At 30.0% G+C, this 20,140-nt stretch overlaps 1 protein-coding gene across 2 annotated transcripts in view; it reads right to left on the reverse strand.

Annotated features, from left to right (window-relative positions):
- Positions 1-20,140, reverse strand: part of LOC119606808 (protein split ends) — a 149,502-nt gene that overhangs the window by 36,523 nt on the left and 92,839 nt on the right. The window contains exon 4 of one of the 2 annotated variants that reach the window (XM_037960412.1): positions 12,047-12,097. The exons of the other annotated variant lie outside the window; for it this stretch is intronic. Coding sequence (XP_037816340.1) covers positions 12,047-12,097 — 51 coding nt within the window. The remainder of the gene's footprint in view (positions 1-12,046; positions 12,098-20,140) is intronic. 2 annotated transcript variants of the gene reach the window in all.

The following is a 20,140-nucleotide window of genomic DNA, read 5'->3' on the forward strand; positions in this document are numbered from 1 at the left end:
GTTCTAGTTCAGTTCAGTTCTAGTTCAGTTCTAGTTCAGTTCTAGTTCAGTTCTAGTTCAGTTCTAGTTCAGTTCTAGTTCAGTTCTAGTTCAGTTCTAGTTCAGTTCTAGTTCAGTTCTAGTTCAGTTCTAGTTCAGTTCTAGTTCAGTTCTAGTTCAGTTCTAGTTCAGTTTAGTTCAGTTCTAGTTCAGTTCTAGTTCAGTTCTAGTTCAGTTCTAGTTCAGTTCTAGTTCAGTTCTAGTTCAGTTCTAGTTCAGTTCTAGTTCAGTTCTAGTTCAGTTCTAGTTCAGTTCTAGTTCAGTTCTAGTTCAGTTTAGTTCAGTTCTAGTTCAGTTCTAGTTCAGTTCTAGTTCAGTTCTAGTTCAGTTCTAGTTCAGTTCTAGTTCAGTTCTAGTTCAGTTCTAGTTCAGTTCTAGTTCAGTTCTAGTTCGTTCTAGTTCATAGTTCTTAGTTCATTCTAGTTCTAGTTCTAGTTCAGTTCTAGTTCAGTCTAGTTCAGTTCTAGTTACAGTTCTAGTTCAGTTTCTAGTTCAGTTCTAGTTCAGTTCTAGTTCAGTTTCTAGGTCAGTTCTAGTTCAGTTCTAGTTCAGTTCTAGTTCAGTTCTATGTTCAGTTCTAGTTCAGTTCTAGTTCAGTTCTAGTTCAGTTCTAGTTCAGTTCTAGTTCAGTTCTAGTTTCAGTTCTAGTTCAGTTCTAGTTCAGTTCTAGGTCATTCTATTCAGTTCTAGTTCAGTTCTAGTTCATTCTAGTTCAGTTCTAGTTCAGTTCTAGTTCAGTTCGTTCAGTTCTAGTTCAGTCTAGTTCAGTTCTAGTTTCAGTTCTAGTTCAGTTCTAGTTTCCAGTTCTAGTGCATTTCTAGTTCAGTTCTAGTTCAGTTTCTAGTTCAGTTCTAGTTCAGTTCTAGTCAGTTCTAGTTCAGTTCTAGTTCAGTTCTATTTCAGTTCTAGTCATCGAGTTCAGTTTCTAGTTCAGTTCTAGTTCATCTAGTTCAGTTCTAGTTCAGTTCTAGTTCAGTTTCATAGTGCAAGTTCTAGTTCAGGTTCTAGTTCAGGTTCTAGTTCAGTTCTAGTTCAGTTCTAGTTCAGTTCTAGTTCAGTTCTAGTTCAGTTCTAGTTCAGTTCTAGTTCAGTTCTAGTTCAGTTCTAGTTCGTTCTAGTTCAGTTCTAGTTCAGTTCTAGTTCAGTTTTCTAGTTCAGTTCTAGTTCAGTTCTAAGTTCAGTTCTAGTTCAGTTCTAGTTCAGTTCTAGTTCAGTTCTAGTTCAGTTCTAGTTCAGTTCTAGTTCAGTTCTAGTTCAGTTCTAGTTCAGTTCTAGTTCAGTTCTAGTTCAGTTCTAGTTCAGTTCTAGTTCAGTTCTAGTTCAGTTCTAGTTCAGTTCTAGTTTCAGTTCTAGTTCAGTTCTAGTTCAGTTCTAGTTCAGTTCTAGTTCAGTTCCTAGTTCAGTCTAGTTCAGTTCTAGTTCAGTTCATAGTTCAGTTCAGTTCAGTTCTAGTTCAGTTCTAGTTCAGTTCTAGTTCAGTTCTAGTTCAGTTCTAGTTCAGTTCTAGTTCAGTTCTAGTTCAGTTCTAGTTCAGTTCTAGTTCAGTCTAGTTCAGTTCTAGTTCAGTTCTAGTTCAGTTCTAGTTCAGTTCTAGTTCAGTTTCTAGTTCAGTTCTAGTTCAGTTCTAGTTCAGTTCTAGTTCAGTTCTAGTTCAGTTCTAGTTCAGTTCTAGTTCAGTTCTAGTTCAGTTCTAGTTCAGTTCTAGTTCAGTTCTAGTTCAGTTCTAGTTCAGTTCTAGTTCAGTTCTAGTTCAGTTCTAGTTCAGTTCTAGTTCAGTTCTAGTTCAGTTCTAGTTCAGTTCTAGTTCAGTTCTAGTTCAGTTCTAGTTCAGTTCTAGTTCAGTTCTAGTTCAGTTCTAGTTCAGTTCTAGTTCAGTTCTAGTTCAGTTCTAGTTCAGTTCTAGTTCAGTTCTAGTTCAGTTCTAGTTCAGTTCTAGTTCATTTCTAGTTCAGTTCTAGTTCAGTTCTAGTTCATTCTAGTTCAGTTCTAGTTCAGTTCTAGTTCAGTTCTAGTTCAGTTCTAGTTCAGTTCTAGTTCAGTTCTAGTTCAGTTCTAGTTCAGTTCTAGTTCAGTTCTAGTTCAGTTCTAGTTCAGTTCTAGTTCAGTTCTAGTTCAGTTCTAGTTCAGTTCTAGTTCAGTTCTAGTTCGTTCTAGTTCAGTTCTAGTTCAGTTCTAGTTCAGTCTAGTTCAGTTCTAGTTCAGTTCTAGTTCAGTTCTAGTTCAGTTCTAGTTCAGTTCTAGTTCAGTTCTAGTTCAGTTCTAGTTCAGTTCAGTCAGTTCAGTTCTAGTTCAGTTCTAGTTCAGTTCTAGTTCAGTTCTAGTTCAGTTCTAGTTCAGTTCTAGTTCAGTTCTAGTTCAGTTCTAGTTCAGTTCTAGTTCAGTTCTAGTTCAGTTCTAGTTCAGTTCTAGTTCAGTTCTAGTTCAGTTCTAGTTCAGTAGTTCAGTTCTAGTTCAGTTCTAGTTCAGTTCTAGTTCAGTTCTAGTTCAGTTCTAGTTCAGTTCTAGTTCAGTTCTAGTTCAGTTCTAGTTCAGTTCTAGTTCCAGTTCTAGTTCAGTTCTAGTTCAGTTCTAGTTCAGTTCTAGTTAGTTCTAGTTCAGTTCTAGTTCAGTTCTAGTTAGTTCTAGTTCAGTTCTAGTTCAGTTCTAGTTCAGTTCTAGTTCAGTTCTAGTTCGTTCTAGTTCAGTTCTAGTTCAGTTCTAGTTCAGTTCTAGTTCAGTTCTAGTTCAGTTCTAGTTCATTTCTAGTTCAGTTCTAGTTCAGTTCTAGTTCATTTCAACTTTAGTTCTAGTTTGGTTCCAATTTACTTCAGTTCTATTTAATTTTAAGTTCAGTTCTTCATCATTTCTATGTAATTTCAAGTTTTGTAAAAATTTAACCTGAATATGTCAGTAAAACAGCTGCATTTAAAATTCAAGTTAAAACAAAAGCAGCAAACTAATATATACCTTTAAAAAACAAACAACTAAATGTTAGTTTCAAACTTTTTCTACAAAAAAAAACATATTAATAGAAATATGCTATGAAATAATTAAAGAAGAAAAAAAAAAATACCAATAACGATTTTTACATTTTCTCATAAATTTTACTTAACATTGTTTTTCCAATGATTTTCTCTACATTTTTCGCTGGAAACATTTTGTTTTTGTTAAAAGGAAGTTTATCTTTTTATGAATACTGCTAGCAGTGCTGCTGCTACATTTCCATACTTATAGTATAGTAAATGTTTTTTAAAAATATATATTTAAGTATTCCACAGCAAAGTGCAATGAATGTCCTTCACATTTATGTGCGTTGCACTTATGTATATGTATGTATGTAGAAAGAATATGGTGGCTGACAGCAGCAGCAGTACCACCTCACCAATATTTAAATGTTATTTCTGGGAATAAAGTTTAAAATAAAAACTGAGTTGAGTAGATGTTGCTAGCAAATACTACTTTATTGTTATGGCAAAGGATTTGTATGAGAAATTATTAGTTGGATATTTAAAAAAAGGCATAATAAATGAATGAGAATGAAATGTTTTATAAATTTAAGAATTTCTTTTATTTTTGAACCAAACCTGTATAATTTCCTTTCCAGTTTATTTTGTTAAGGTCAAACCCGGAAGTGTTGTTATCGAGTAAATGAATCACTCATGTTAATGTTTTGTCTTTAATATATTAGTTAATTTAATTAGTATTGATTTTTTGGATCGATAAATTCCTCTAGTAAAGGTTTAATTTAAATAAAACAACGCATAATACGTAATGTGTTCTTAAAGAAACGAATAACTAACCCACAAGTTGTAATATATTGACGTATGATTAATATTTATTACTTTAACTAATTACATATAACTCATACGTTGAGGTAGCATTTCCTTTAAATATCACTCTCCCTATCTCTTTCGTATTGCTCATTTCTCAATATAAATAATTAAATTTATTTGAATTTTTAATTAAAATTCTAAATGTGTTTTTGCATTTCAAATTTAAATACGATTATATTCGTCAATGTAAGTATGTGTGTGTGTGTTTTATAATAAATAATTCATTTAAATTTTCTGTTATTTATTCAAATTTAATTTCTCTTTCCTCCAAATTGTTTTATTGATTGTCAAGCCTTGCAACATGAAACCTATAAAGGAGTTAGGGTGACAGGAAAAGAGATAGTTAGCTCTATGTGTATGCAAACGAAAGAGAGCAAAAAAAAAGGATAATTTATTATTTTCGTTGACAGTTGTTGATTGTATTTGTTTATATACAATTTTATTTATATTGTTATTAATATTCAAAAATAACAACAAAAAAAAAAAACAGCTCTAGCCACAAAAACCACGCCCACATTATGGTAAAGCAGAATAAAAACAAACAAACAGCACGTTCCAATTATGTTAATTATGTTCACGTTCGTTTATATACATTAACAATTTCTCTTGTTATAAATATGAATTGAAAATTAATTTTAACCACATGTAGCAGTATAAAATTTTTATAAAAAAAAAGAATATTACAAATGTAAAAAACCTCAAAAATTAACCCCAACAACCGCTAAAGTTTACAAATACAAACTATTTACATTTATGTTAATTAATTAAATAATTAAGTTGTAAGAGTTGTGAAAAAAATTTAGAAATTAAAAACAAGATATTATTCCTAAAGAAAAGAAAATAATGTCTCATAAGTTTTCCTGCTCATCATCATAGTTGCTCTAATCATGGATAAACAACTTGTCCTGTCTCTTTAATCTTGCTAACGGCAATCAGCTCTCTTATAAGCATTCTTGCTCTAAGTTCGTATCAAGCATGGAAATTTCAGTACTTTTTGGTAGTCTACAGTTTAGTGTATAGTCTATTCTATAGTCTAGTCTATAGTCTAGTCTATAGTCTTGTCTATAGTCTAGTCTATAGTCTAGTCTATAGTCTAGTCTATAGTCTAGTCTATAGTCTAGTCTATAGTCTAGTCTATAGTCTAGTCTATAGTCTAGTCTATAGTCTAGTCTATAGTCTAGTCTATAGTCTAGTCTATAGTCTAGTCTATAGTCTAGTCTATAGTAGTCTAGTCTATAGTAGTCTAGTCTATAGTAGTCTAGTCTATAGTCTAGTCTATAGTAGTCTAGTCTATAGTAGTCTAGTCTATAGTAGTCTAGTCTATAGTAGTCTAGTCTGTAGTCTAGCCTGTAGTCTAGTCTATAGTCCAGTCTATAGTCTAGTCTATAGTCTAGTCTATAGTCTAGTCTATAGTCCTAGTCTATAGTCTAGTCTATAGTCTAGTCTATAGTCTAGTCTATAGTCTAGTCTATAGTCTAGTCTATAGTCTAGTTCTATAGTCTAGTCTATAGTCCTAGTCTATAGTCTAGTCTATAGTCTAGTCTATAGTCTAGTCTATAGTCTAGTCTATAGTCTAGTCTATAGTCTAGTCTATAGTCTAGTCTATAGTCTAGTCTATAGTCTAGTCTATAGTCTAGTCTATAGTCTAGTCTATAGTCTAGTCTATAGTCTAGTCTATAGTCTAGTCTATAGTCTAGTCTATAGTAGTCTATAGTCTAGTCTATAGTCTAGTCTATAGTCTAGTCTATAGTCTAGTCTATAGTCTAGTCTATAGTCTAGTCTATAGTCTAGTCTATAGTCTAGTCTATAGTTAGTCTATAGTCTAGTCTATAGTCTAGTCTAAAGTCTAGTCTATGGTCTAGTCTATAGTCTAGTCTATAGTCTAGTCTATAGTCTAGTCTATAGTCTAGTCTATAGTCTAGTCTAAAGTCTAGTCTATAGTCTAGTCTATAGTCTAGTCTATAGTCTAGTCTATAGTCTAGTCTATAGTCTAGTCTATAGTCTAGTCTATAGTCTAGTCTATAGTCTAGTCTATAGTCTAGTCTATAGTCTAGTCTATAGTCTAGTCTATAGTCTAGTCTATAGTCTAGTCTATAGTCTAGTCTATAGTCTAGTCTATAGTCTAGTCTATAGTCTAGTCTATAGTCTAGTCTATAGTCTAGTCTATAGTCTAGTCTATAGTCTGGTCTATAGTCTAGTCTATAGTCTAGTCTATAGTCTAGTCTATAGTCTAGTCTATAGTCTAGTCTATAGTCTGGTCTATAGTCTAGTCTATAGTCTAGTCCATAGTCTAGTCTATAGTCTAGATAGTCTGGTCTATAGTCTTGTCTATGGTCTAGTCTATAGACTCGTCTATAGTCTAGTCTATAGTCTAGTCTATAGTCTAGTCTATAGTCTAGTCTATAGTCTAGTCTATAGTCTAGTCTGTAGTCTAGTCTATAGTCTAGTCTATAGTTTAGTGTATAGTCTAGTCTACAGTCTAGTCTATACTGTAGTCCATAGTCTAGTCTATAGTTCAGTCTATTGTCTACAACGAGTCAAATTGCTCTTCTTCTAGTCTTTAGTCTAGTCTATATTCTAGTATTTAGTCTAGTCTATAGTCTAAAACGAGTCAGATTGCCCTCTTCCAATGCCTGATTTATGAGTATTAATGAGTGTCTCTTCTCCCTTCTTTTTTTCTCTTCTTAATTAATAATAATAAAACAGTGATGCCTACTTCTTTATACGAAAAAAGTCTTAATTGTCCACATTAGCAAAACAACAGATGCAACATGAATTTTAACAATTACAACAAAGCAATAATAAAATAATACGAAAGATATCTTTGATTTCAATCAAAAATAGAAAAACAAAATTCCCCCATAAACCCATTTTCAGGTCCAAAACTACACACTTTTAAACACAAACAGCACAAACTGAATACAATAATAAATAATTCCCACATCAAAGGAAAAAACTGGCTTATAACAAAATTTTTACAACACAATACAAAATGTTGCAAAATTTTCTTCTCATCATATTGCAAACAAAATGTTAACAATGTAAATAATGTATAAATAAGAAAATCAACAGACAAAAAAAATGTTTATGTAAAATGTAACAAGAAATCTGACAGATGTTGGTAAAGTTTGAATTATAAATTTGCAAAAAAATTTTCAACAAAAAAAGTAAAATGACATACTGTCAGTTGTTGCGGCAAGAAAATGCAGAATTTTGTTAATTAATTATACAAAATAAAACATAATTTTATTTAATTGCTAGAAATAAATAAAATATACTATTTCTACTAGCTTTAGTTAAGCTAATGAAACATAAAAGTTTGTTTTAGTGAGGGAATTAGGATCAGAAAAGAACTAGTCCACTTATGTGTATAAAGTTTTCTGACAATCAATCTGTCAAATTCCATATAAACAATACTAAACTTAAACTTAGCGTAATACTAAACTTAACTTAGCGTAATATTAAAAATGTAATATTTATTATTACATTAATAAACATAATCTCTTTTAGTTTTAAATTTTTTTGCTTTTAAATAAACACATGTGTCTGCTTTTCAGAATTGTCATTATTTTATGACCAACTTCTTGTTTTAGTAAAATTTTGTAAAAAGTTTCTAAAACAATGGTCAAACTTTTTGCTTTGAAAAATGTTATGAGTTTTAAGTAAAAATAAGTAATAATGTTAAATAAACATTATTAGGCTTTGAAACACTTAAAAAAATGTGTAATAATACTAAAAATGTTATAAAGAATCATTTAAAATTCTGCTCGGAAAGTTGACAGTTTAAAGTAATAAAAGAAAAATTCTTAAAAAAAATAAATATTTAATGAAGAAATTATATTTTTTTTGTAAGGAGTAATAATAAATATTAAGTAGAATTAATAACTGAAATGATAGTTACAAAGAAAGTTATTGTTTTAAAATGTTCTTTGATAAATGGCCATTTTAGAACAGAGCTAAGCCAAGAGTTGTCTTATTCTCTGGCTTTTACACTTGCAATAGCTTTTAAACGTATGAAAAGTTAACAAAATCAACTAGAAAGCTTATTTGCCGTTATCTGTAAAAATCTTTATAAACAGCTTAAAAACGACACTTTTAAACTTTAGTTTTAAATTAAAAGAACTCTTTTGTTCTAAACCAGGCATCGGCAGAGAATAACAAATGAGATCTTTAGCAGGTTTTGTCTGTTTTCTAAACATAAACTGGTCATCTATTGACTAGTGTATGTAATACTATTTTGCCAAGATTGTTTAGAATAGAGCTAAGCAAAGAGCTCTCTCATTTTTTGGCTTTAACACTTTAAACTCTTAAATGTATAAAAAACAAACAAAAACAATCAGAGAGCTCATTTGCCGTAGTCTGATTTAGTAAGAGAAATGTAAACAATCAGTGTTATTCAATGCAAATTCATAATTGTCGTAATCTCTTGCCAAATTTATCATTTATTAAGAGTAATTTGCTATAGTTTAGAGCCCTGATCGGCAAAGAGCTTTGTTAAGAGCTTTCCATATGTATAAAATTTTTATAAAAATGTATAAAAATCTGTAAAAATCAGTAAGAGATCTTATTTTTTACTCTCTGTCGATGTAGGGTTTACAGCATAAATAGACAAAGAGCTTTGTTGTTCTAGACCGAGCATCGTTAATATACTAGTATATAGACCAGTCCATAGAATAGTTTGTAGGCTTATCAATAGACTAATCCATAGACTAGTCAATAGACTAATCCACAGAGCAGACTAGACCAACCGATAGACTAGTCCATAAACTAACCAATAGATTAATTCCAAGGCTAGTCGTTAGAAAAATCAAAGTCGAAAATTAAATAACTAGTCCCTACAATAATTCATACATTAGTCCATAGACTAACTAGACCAGTCCACAGACCAGATTTACCATTAGACCAGTCAATAAACTAGTCAATAGACTAGTCCATGGGCTAGTGGATAAACAATAAACTAGTCCATAGACTGAGCCATACACTAATTCATAGATTAGTCCTAAGATTAAGCAATAGTCAATAGATTAGAATATAGACTATATGAAAGAATAGTCATGAGACTCGTTCAGAGCCTAAACTAACTAATAGTCTGGCCAATAAACTAGTTAATAGACTAGTCCATGCACTAGTTTATAGACAAATCCAAAGCTAGTTGATGGACCAGTCTAAAGTGTACTAAATGCACTAGTCAATACAAAAATTCATAGATTAGTCCATAGATTAACCATTAAGCTAGTTAGTAGATTAGACTTATCCATATAGTCCACATACTAGACTTACCAATACAACAGCTAATAAACTACTCAATAGAATAGTCCACAGGCTTGTGAATAAACAAATCAATAGACAAGTCCATAGACTAAACAATAAACTAGACAATAGACCAGTATATGGGTTGGTCGATAGACAAATCAATAGGCTGATCCATATACTAATCCATAGATTAGTCCAAAAACTAATCAATAAACTAGTCAATGGGTAAGTATATATACTAGTCAATAGACTAATCCATAGAGTAGGCATAAGGCTTGTTCAAAGACTAGAGTAACGAATAGTCTAGTTAATAAACTAGTCAATAGGCTGGTCCATGAGCTAGTTGAGGTATAAATCAATAGCCTAGACCATAATTCATAGACTGGTCCATATTCTAAACCATAGACTAATCAATAAACTAGTCAATAGTCTAGTCCATGGGTTAGTCGACAGCGAATCAAAAGCGTAGTCCTCAGTATAGTCGATAGACAAATCAATGGGCTAGTTCATAGTGTGATCAATACATTAGTCCATAAAATGATCCATACACTAATCCATAGATTAGTCCAAAGACTAACTAATAAACTAGTAAGTTGATTAGTACATAGAGTAGTCATTAGACTCGTTCAAAAACTAGACTAACTAGTAGTCTAGTCAATATACAAGTCCATGCGCTAGTTGAATAGACAAATCAATGGACTAGCTCATAGACTGGTCCATATATTAATCCATAGACTAGGTAATATAATAGTCAATAGACTAGTCCATCGAGTCGACTAGCCCGACCGAGTATCAAAAGAGTAATCCACAGTCTACTAAATAGACTAGTCCATAGTTTTGTCCATGGATTATTCTAAAGATTAGTTTATTGACTAGTGTATTGATTAGACCATAGACTAGTCTAGTCACTAGACTATCTATGAACTATACTATAGACTAATCAATTGACTAGACCAATGGTTCCCAAAAGGGGGTCCGCGGACCCCTAGTGGTCCGTAGCAAAATCCTAGGGGGTCCGCGAAGACGAACGAAAAAAATCATGAATAAAAAATATTCTCTATATGTTAGAAAATATTAAAAATATCTCCAAATTTTTCATAAATACTAGAATACACAATTTTTACTCAATAATCCCAGATTTGTTGGTGACTTTTTGAATTTTATTGTTTCGGTCGTTTATCAGGATGAAGCTAGGCCCTACAAATTTATTGTTTCACTTTTATAAAGTAAAGTGTTACGTGATTTCTAATATTTTTAAATATATATGTATCGAAATAAATGTTTTTATATCAGACGGATAATGATTTGCCTTAGAATTAAATACTGATACTGGTATCCCGGAATATGAAGTTAGGTCACATTTCATAATATTTTTTTTAAATTGTAATCAAAAGTGTTAATCTAGTTAATTTTAAATATAAATATTCCATTCCGACGTGAAAAACTGATTTTAATTTCATTTTGTTGTCCAATATTATTAAATCAACATCAGAAAATTCATAGCGTTTTGCGTAAATAGTCAAAACCACGCAGAAAAATAATTCGTAGGTATTTTAAAATTCAAATTTAAGATCCAAATTCACAGTACATTCGCAAAGAGTTCAGGTCATATTTTATGTGGGTAACGCATTCCGCAACAACATCGAAGAAGTCTAACTTTCACATATTTTCCTGAAAACGTAGCTTACATACTCAGCTCACTCCTATGCAATCGCAAACAAATTTAGAAACATGACTCTTTAAGCACATGTCGACAATACTTTATAAAGAAACCTTTTCGCTACCTTGACGAGAAATGAACATGAAAGCTCTCACGATCATAAAATTAAACAACATGTTAGAAGTCATTCTATATTTAAAGCCATCCAACTGAAATCATCTCCGAAATACTAAATATTCTCAATGTACGGGAATATTTTATAGGGTTTATGGACCAGGACTAAGACACTTTTCGGATGAACAATTATTTATAACAATAAGATATCAAAATATGTATGGGGGTCCGTGAAATTAAATAAATTCCTCAAGGGGTCCGCGAAGTAAAAAACGGTGGGAACCGCTGGACTAGACTATTGACAGTCTATTGAACACTCTATAGTCTAGTTTAAGGATTAATCTATGTATTAACTCTTTTGTGAACAGGTCTATATACAAAAAAGTATTTAATCACCTTTAAAGCCAATAGCAGTGAAAGTTTTGTTCTCTTTGGAATTTTCATTCTACTCAAAGGAAAAGATCGCTATCGTCAACTTGCTGTGTACAATTCATTCACAATAGTAGATTTTATATGCAACAGCTGTTCATTGTTTACAAAATTCCATCAACGGAAATTACTGTAGTACTTGATTGTATTATGACTATAACAGGCGTTACTCTACTGCAAAAAGAGAATTTTCGAATATTTAAGTTAATTTTTCACTTAAAGTCATAGTATTTGTAAGATTTTCATTACTTTTAGTAATTGTTTATTGAAAAATTAAAATTTCTTATTTAAAGTTTAATAAATTTTTTAATTAACATTATTTAATTAGTTATTTTAGTTTTGTTTATTTTATTGAGTATTTCATGTTATTTGTTGCGTTATTTTTTTGTTTAAAATTGTGATTTCTTTTGCTTTTGCTTTTTATAACATTTGTTTAAAATTGTTATTGTAGGCTTTTATTAAAAGTGTTATTGCATTTTGTTTTTCTTTTTTTGGGTTTTTATTACGTTGCTAGTTATTATTTGTTTATTAATATTATTATTATTTTTGTTGTTTTACTGCAGTTTTTTTATTATTATTATTATTATAACTGCAATTGTCATTAAATATTTTTGTTAATGTTAAGTAATATTTCCATTTTATTTGTTCGTTATGAAATTATGAAATATGTCACCAAAAATGTTGAAAATAATATTATAAATAAATAAAATTGTAATAAAATATTTACGAGACAACAAACCTTCTTTTTTTTAGGTTATAAACACATCCTGTGTTTAGATTAAAAACGTACCTGCAAATGAAAGAGAAAATTTAAAGTAATATTATTAATAAAGTTTTAATTTTAGTTAAATTTTTTATATAATTTTCTTTTTTTTTAACAAATAACACAATTTTTCATTTAAAAATATTTTTAACTTTGTGATTAATCTTACTCACAGCAACAATAATAATATTAAAAATTCCTTTATATATATTATATTGGTGTAGGTTATTTTTTTGTTTTTTTTATTTATCTTTAAAAAAAATAATTTTCCATTTTTATTGTTTTTATTTTTTTGTATTTTTTTGCCACCCCTTAATGATTTATTTGATATACAATACACATTTAAATATTTCTTTAGTTTTTTTTTGTAGTATTTTTTTCCAACTTGGTGGAAAAAAGAATTTACGATAAAACCCAACAAATTGCAAATTTATTTTAATGACTTTTTGTTTATTATTATTGTTGTTATTGTGACTGAACAATTGTTTTTTTTTTTTTTTTTTTTTTTTGAAATTGTCATATAGAAAATTTATGGCAAAATAAGCAAATTTTTTTGTTTTTATTTTTTAACAAAAAAAAGTAGATTTTAGAAAATATAATAACCAACATAATACACATTTGTAAGAATATTTCTTATATAAGAGAATTAAAAAAAAAAAAATAGAAAATGTTTTAAGTTTTAAAAGGAATCTAAGCCATAGTTTGGAAGTTATTTCTCAAAATCTTTACAATTTTGAGACTAACTTTGGCTCCCTATTACTAAGTCTATAACTAAAATTTTAAACACCCAAAACATTATTATGAAAGTTTAACTTGAGTTCTAATAATAATCCATATTTCAATGAAATCTAGTTAAAAGTTTAGAAGTTATATTAACTTTAAACTTTCACTAAAATGTAAATCAATTTTTAATATTCTTGCTTTTCTAGTATACTTTTTTCATTTTCTAAGAAAGTTTTTATCTCTTAAACTTTTCTTTTCCATAGTCTGGAGTAAATTTTGTTATATAGTCTACAAAATATTTAACCTTTTCTAAAAAATGTTAAAAAATTCTTAATTGAACTACAAACTAAATAAAAAATTCAAATTTAATTTTTAGTTTTGCCCAAAATACTTGGATTTTATTAATGTTTAGAATTTGTTTTTCATATTTAAAAAAAAATCTTTTTTGTACTTGAGATTTTTCTTAAAATTTATTACATTTCGTTTGTTTTTATTGAAAATTTTCAATAATAACTTTTTTCTATCTCATATTTAGCTTTTTATTTTATAGAATTTCATAACATTTTCCTTGATTTATTTTTAATAAATGACGCAATATTTAAAAAAAAAAAAATATTTTTGAAATTTTAACATATTTATGTAGTTTTGTAAACAAATTTACAACATGAAACAGAAAAAAAAATCTCAATAGAAACACTATCTTTAATATTCATAAACTCATATGCAGTTTTTCTTTACAGTCCAATGTAAAAACATTGTGCATTTGTTCAGTTGTAATTGGGCGCCTTGGCGTCGTTTTTGCTAAAAATATGAAATAAGTAAGGGGTTTCAGAGTTAATTATAAGAGATAAACTAGACTAGTCTATAGTTTATTCTATAGTTTAGATTACAGTCGAGTCTAGTTTATAGTCTAGTTTATAGTCTAGTCTATAGTCTAGTCTATAGTCTACTCTATAGTCTAGTCTATAGTCTAGTCTATAGCCTAATCTATAGTCTACTCTATAGTCTAGTCTATAGTCTAGACTATAGAGTAGTCTATAGTCTAGTCTAAAGTCTAGTCTATAGTCTAGTCTATAGTCTAGTCTATAGTCTAGTCTATAGTCTAGTCTATAGTCTAGTCTATAGTCTAGTCTATAGTCTAGTCTATAGTCTAGTCTATAGTCTAGTCTATAGTCTAGTCTATAGTCTAGTCTATAGTCTAGTCTATAGTCTAGTCTATAGTCTAGTCTATAGTCTAGTCTATAGTCTAGTCTATAGTCTAGTCTATAGTCTAGTCTATAGTCTAGTCTATAGTCTAGTCTATAGTCTAGTCTATAGTCTAGTCTATAGTCTAGTCTATAGTCTTGTCTATAGTCTACTCTATAGTCTAGTCTATAGTCTAGTCTATAGTCTAGTCCATAGTCTAGTCTATAGTCTAGTCTATAGTCTAGTCTATAGTCTAGACTATAGACTAGTCTATAGTCTAGTCTAGACTAGTCTATAGTGTAGTCTATAGTTTAGTCTATAGTCTAGTCTATAGTCTAGTCTATAGTCTAGTCTATAGTCTAGTCTATAGTCTAGTCTATAGTCTAGTCTATAGTCTAGTCTATAGTCTAGTCTATAGTCTAGTCTATAGTCTAGTCTATAGTCTAGTCTATAGTCTAGTCTATAGTCTAGTCTATAGTCTAGTCTATAGACTAGTCTATAGTCTAGTCTATAGTCTAGTCTATAGTCTAGTCTATAGTCTAAAGTATAGTCTATGGTCTAGTCAATGGTGTTAGTCTATAGTCTAGTCTATAGTGTAGTCTATAGTCTAATCTATAGTCTAGTCTATAGTCTAGTCTATAGTTTAGTCTATAGTCTAGTCAATGGTGTTAGTCTATAGTCTAGTTTATGGTCTAGTCTATAGTCTAGTCTATAGTCTAGTCAATGGTGTTAGTCTATAGTCAAGTCTACAGTCTATTCTACAGTCTAGACTAGAAAATTATTATAATACGTTAAATCCTAAAAAAATATCTTTTTGTTATAAGTTAATACTATTTCAAAATTTCAATTATCCATGCCTGGCTCGTAACCTATAACAGCTTTATGTTTAAAAATCTCTCTTAAAAAAAAAAAAAAAAAAAAAAAAAACACTTTTGAAAATTCCTTAAAAATCTCCAAACATGAAAAACCCTTAATTTTAAAAAAAATAATTACTCAAATATAAAACAACTTAAAATTTTAACAAAATTATTTTTCGTTTAAACCAACAATCAAACAAAAAGTTATGCAGTTTTTCGAAAACAAAAAAAAAAAAAAAAACTCATCATAAAAATAAACATTTGATTTTTGCATGTTTGGCGTCTATTAGACTTAACATTAGATGATGTCTGTTTATTTCTATTTCATTTTTTCATTTCTTTGAACTTTTGCTCTTTTTCTTTTTGGTTTATTTATATAGTTTTTTTCCTAATTTTCAAAATTTTCTTACTGTGTATTTACATTGCATATGTTTCGTTGGCGACATTTTTATTTTGGCCAATATCATTGTATAATTTATCGGTTTCTTTTTTGAAAGAACTTTGTTTTTTTATGTTGATTTTATTTATTTATACAAAAATTTGTTTTTCTTTTTCTTGTTCTTCTAGTATTATTTATTTTGTTTCGTATTTTTTTTTTTTGGTGATGCCAAAATATTGAACAATTGCCAAGGTGTTTTTCTTCGTTTTTTTTTTGAGAACAAAAATATTGGCATTTCGTTTACATGATTTAGCAAAATTTAAAAACAAAGAAGAAAAATATATACAATACAATTTTATTTAGAAGTTATGAAAATGTTATAATATTTGTTGGCAATATTAGGTTTGTTTTTTTTTTTAAATATAAGTTATATTTGGAAATGTCAGTTATTTGTATAAAAAGGACCCATTTAATGCTGTTTTTTATTAACCCTTTATAGTCTTAAGTAAAGAGACTAAAGTTATAACAAGTTTTAGTTTTTTTTTTTTTTTTCAATTTAAATTGATTTATCTCTGTCCCACTGTGACTGGGTCTGTTCTCAAAACTTTTAGCTTTAAAGACGTGTTTCTGCTAATCCATTAATCTGCTCATCCATTAATGTTCCACTGCAGACTTGACAATAAACTAGACTATAGGCTAGACTATAGACTAGGCTATAGGCTAGACTAGACTATAGACTATTGACTAGACTATAGACTAGACTATAGACTAGACTATAGACTAGACTATGGACTAGACTATAGGCTAGACTATACTATAGACTAGACTATAGACTAGACTATAGACTAGACCATTGACTAGACTATAGACTAGACTATTGACTAGACTATAGACTAGACTATAGACTAGACTATAGACTAGACTATAGACTAGACTATAGACTAGACTATAGACTAGACTATAGCCTAGACTTTAGACTAGACTATAGACTAGACTAGACTAGACTATAGACTAGACTATAGACTAGACTATAGACTAGACTATAGACTAGACTATAGACTAGACTTTAGACTAGACTTTAGACAGACTTAGACTAACTATAGACTAGACTATAGACTAGACTATAGACTAGACTATAGACTAGACTATAGACTAGACTATAGACTAGACTATAGACTAGACTATAGACTAGACTATAGACTAGACTATAGACTATACTATAGACTAGACTATAGACTAGACTATAGACTAGACTATAGACTAGACTATAGACTAGACTATAGACTAGACTATAGACTAGACTATAGACTAGACTATAGACTAGACTATAGACTAGACTATAGACTAGACTATAGACTAGACTATAGACTAGACTATAGACTAGACTATAGACTAAGACTATAGACTAGACTATAGACTAGACTATAGACTAGACTATAGACTAGACTATAGACCTAGACTATAGACTAGACTATAGACTGACTATCGACTATACTAGGACTAGATAGACTGACTATAGACTAGACTATAGGACTAGACTATAGACTAGACTATAGACTAGACTATAGACTAGACTATAGACTAGACTATAGACTAGACTATAGACTAGACTATAGACTAGACTATAGACTAGACTATAGACAGACTAAGACTAGACTATAGACTAGACATATGACTAGACTAATAGACCTAGACTATAGACCTAGACTATAGACTAACTAGACTAAACTATAGACTAACTAGACTAGACTATATAGACTAGACTATAGACTAGACTATAGACTAGACCTATAGATGGGGGTAGACTATAGACTAGACTATAGACTAGACTATAGACCTAGACTATAGACTAGACTATAGATACTATAGACTAACTATAGACTAGACTATAACTAGACTAAGAACTAGACTATAAGACTAGACTATAGACTCACTATAGACTAGACTATTAGACTAGAACTATAGACTAGACTATAGACTATACTATAGACTAGACTATAGACTAGACTATAGACTAGACTATAGACTAGACTATAGACTAGACTATAGAACTAGACTATAGACTAGACTATAGACTAGACTATAGACTATACTATAGACTAGACTATAGACTAGACTATAGACTAAACTAGAGACTAGACTATAGACTAGACTAATAGACTAGCCTATAGACTAGACTATAGACTAGACTATAACTAGACTATAGACTGAGACTATAGACTAGAACTATAGACTAGACGATAGACTAGACTATAGACTAGACTATAGACAGAGACATAGACTATAGAATAGACTTAGAATAGACTATAGACTAGACTATAGACTAGACTATAGACTAAACTATAGACTAAACTATAGACTAGACTATAGACTAGGCTATAGACTAGGCTATAGACTAGACTAAAGACTAGACTATAGACTAGACTATAGACTAGACTATAGACTAGACTATAGACTAGACTATAGACTAGACTATAGACTAGACTATAGACTAGACTATAGACTAGACTATAGACTAGACTATAGACTAGACTATAGACTAGACTATAGACTAGACTATATACTAGACTATATACTAGACTATAGACTAGTCTATAGACTAGACTATAGACTAGACTATAGACTAGACTATAGACTAGACTATAGTCTAGACTATAGACTAGACTATAGACTAGACTATAGACTAGACTATAGACTAGACTATAGACTAGACTATAGACTAGACTATAGACTAGACTATAGACTAGACTATAGACTAGACTATAGACTAGACTATAGACTAGACTATAGACTAGACTTTAGACTAGACTTAGGACTAGACTATAGACTAGACTATAGACTAGACTATAGACTAGACTATAGACTAGACTATAGACTAGACTATAGACTAGACTATAGACTAGACTATAGACTAGACTATAGACTAGACTATAGACTAGACTATAGACTAGACTATAGACTAGACTATAGACTAGACTAGACTAGCAGACTATAGACTAGACTATAGACTCGACTATAACTAGACTATAGACTAGACTATAGACTAGACTATAGAGCTAGGACTATAGACTAGACTATAGACTAGACTATAGGACTTAGGACTATAGACTAGACTATAGACTAGACTATAGACTAGACTATAGACTAGACTATAGACTAGACTATAGACTAGACTATAGACTAGACTATAGACTAGACTATAGACTAGACTATAGACTAGACTATAGACTAGACTATAGACTAGACTATAGACTAGACTATAGACTAGACTATAGACTAGACTATACTAGACTATAGACTAGATCTATAGACTAGACTATAGACTAGACTATAGACTAGACTATAGACTAGACTAGACTATAGACTAGACTATAGACTAGACTATAGACTAGACTATAGACTAGACTATAGACTAGACTATAGACTAGACTATAGACTAGACTATAGACTAGACTATAGACTAGACTATAGACTAGACTATAGACTAGACTATAGACTAGACTATAGACTAGACTATAGACTAGACTATAGACTAGACTATAGACTAGACTATAGACTAGACTATAGACTAGACTATAGACTAGACTATAGACTAGACTATAGACTAGACTATAGACTAGACTATAGACTAGACTATAGACTAGACTATAGACTAGACTATAGACTAGACTATAGACTAGACTATAGACTAGACTATAGAATAGACTATAGACTAGACTATAGACTAGACTATAGACTAGACTATAGACTAAACTATAGACTAAACTATAGACTAGACTATAGACTAGGCTATAGACTAGGCTATAGACTAGACTATAGACTTGACTATAGACTAGACTATAGACTAGACTATAGACTAGACTATAGACTGGACTATAGACTGGACTATAGACTAGACTATAGACTAGACTATAGACTGGACTATAGACTGGACTATAGACTAGACTATAGACTAGACTATAGACTAGACTATAGACTAGACTATAGACTAGACTATAGACTAGACTATAGACTAGACTATAGACTAGACTATAGACTAGACTATAGACTAGACTATAGACTAGACTATAGACTAGACTATAGACTAGACTATAGACTAGACTATAGACTAGACTATAGACTAGACTATAGACTAGACTATACTAGACTATAGACTAGACTATAGACTAGACTATAGACTAGACTATAGACTAGACTATAGACTAGACTATAGACTAGACTATAGACTAGACTATAGACTAGACTATAGACTAGACTATAGACTAGACTATAGACTAGACTATAGACTAGACTATAGACTAGACTATAGACTAGACTAGACTAGACTAGACTAGACTATAGACTAGACTATAGACTAGACTATAGACTAGACTATAGACTAGACTATAGACTAGACTATAGACTAGACTATAGACTAGACTATAGACCTGACTATAGACTAGACTATAGACTAGACTATAGACTAGACTATAGACTAGACTATAGACTAGACTATAGAATAAAACTACAGACTAGACTATAGACTAGACTATAGACTAGACTATAGACTAGACTATAGACTAGACTATAGACTAGACTATAGACTAGACTATAGACTAGACTATAGACTAGACTATAGAATAAAACTACAGACTAGACAAAACAAATTTGTTAGCCCGTTACTCTCTAATTACTAGATTTCGAAAAAAAAGAACAAAATATAATTCAAATTATTTCTTCATTAAAGTTGAATTTGATGTATTGTACAATTATTAAAAAATCATTAAAAATTTAAATTGGAAATAATTTATTTTACTTAAAAATATAAATCCAGCTGTTTTGATTATTTCGATTTTTTTTTTTTTTTGTGCAATACATGGCAACAGCAGTGGCAGCAACAAAAGCTTAATTTAATTTATTGTATTGTATTTATTAATGGAAACTATT

The sequence above is a fragment of the Lucilia sericata genome, unplaced genomic scaffold (genome assembly GCF_015586225.1).
Source record: "Lucilia sericata isolate MDLA Ls3-8-SP2 unplaced genomic scaffold, ASM1558622v1 Contig000625F_arrow, whole genome shotgun sequence".
NCBI lineage: Eukaryota > Metazoa > Arthropoda > Insecta > Diptera > Calliphoridae > Lucilia > Lucilia sericata.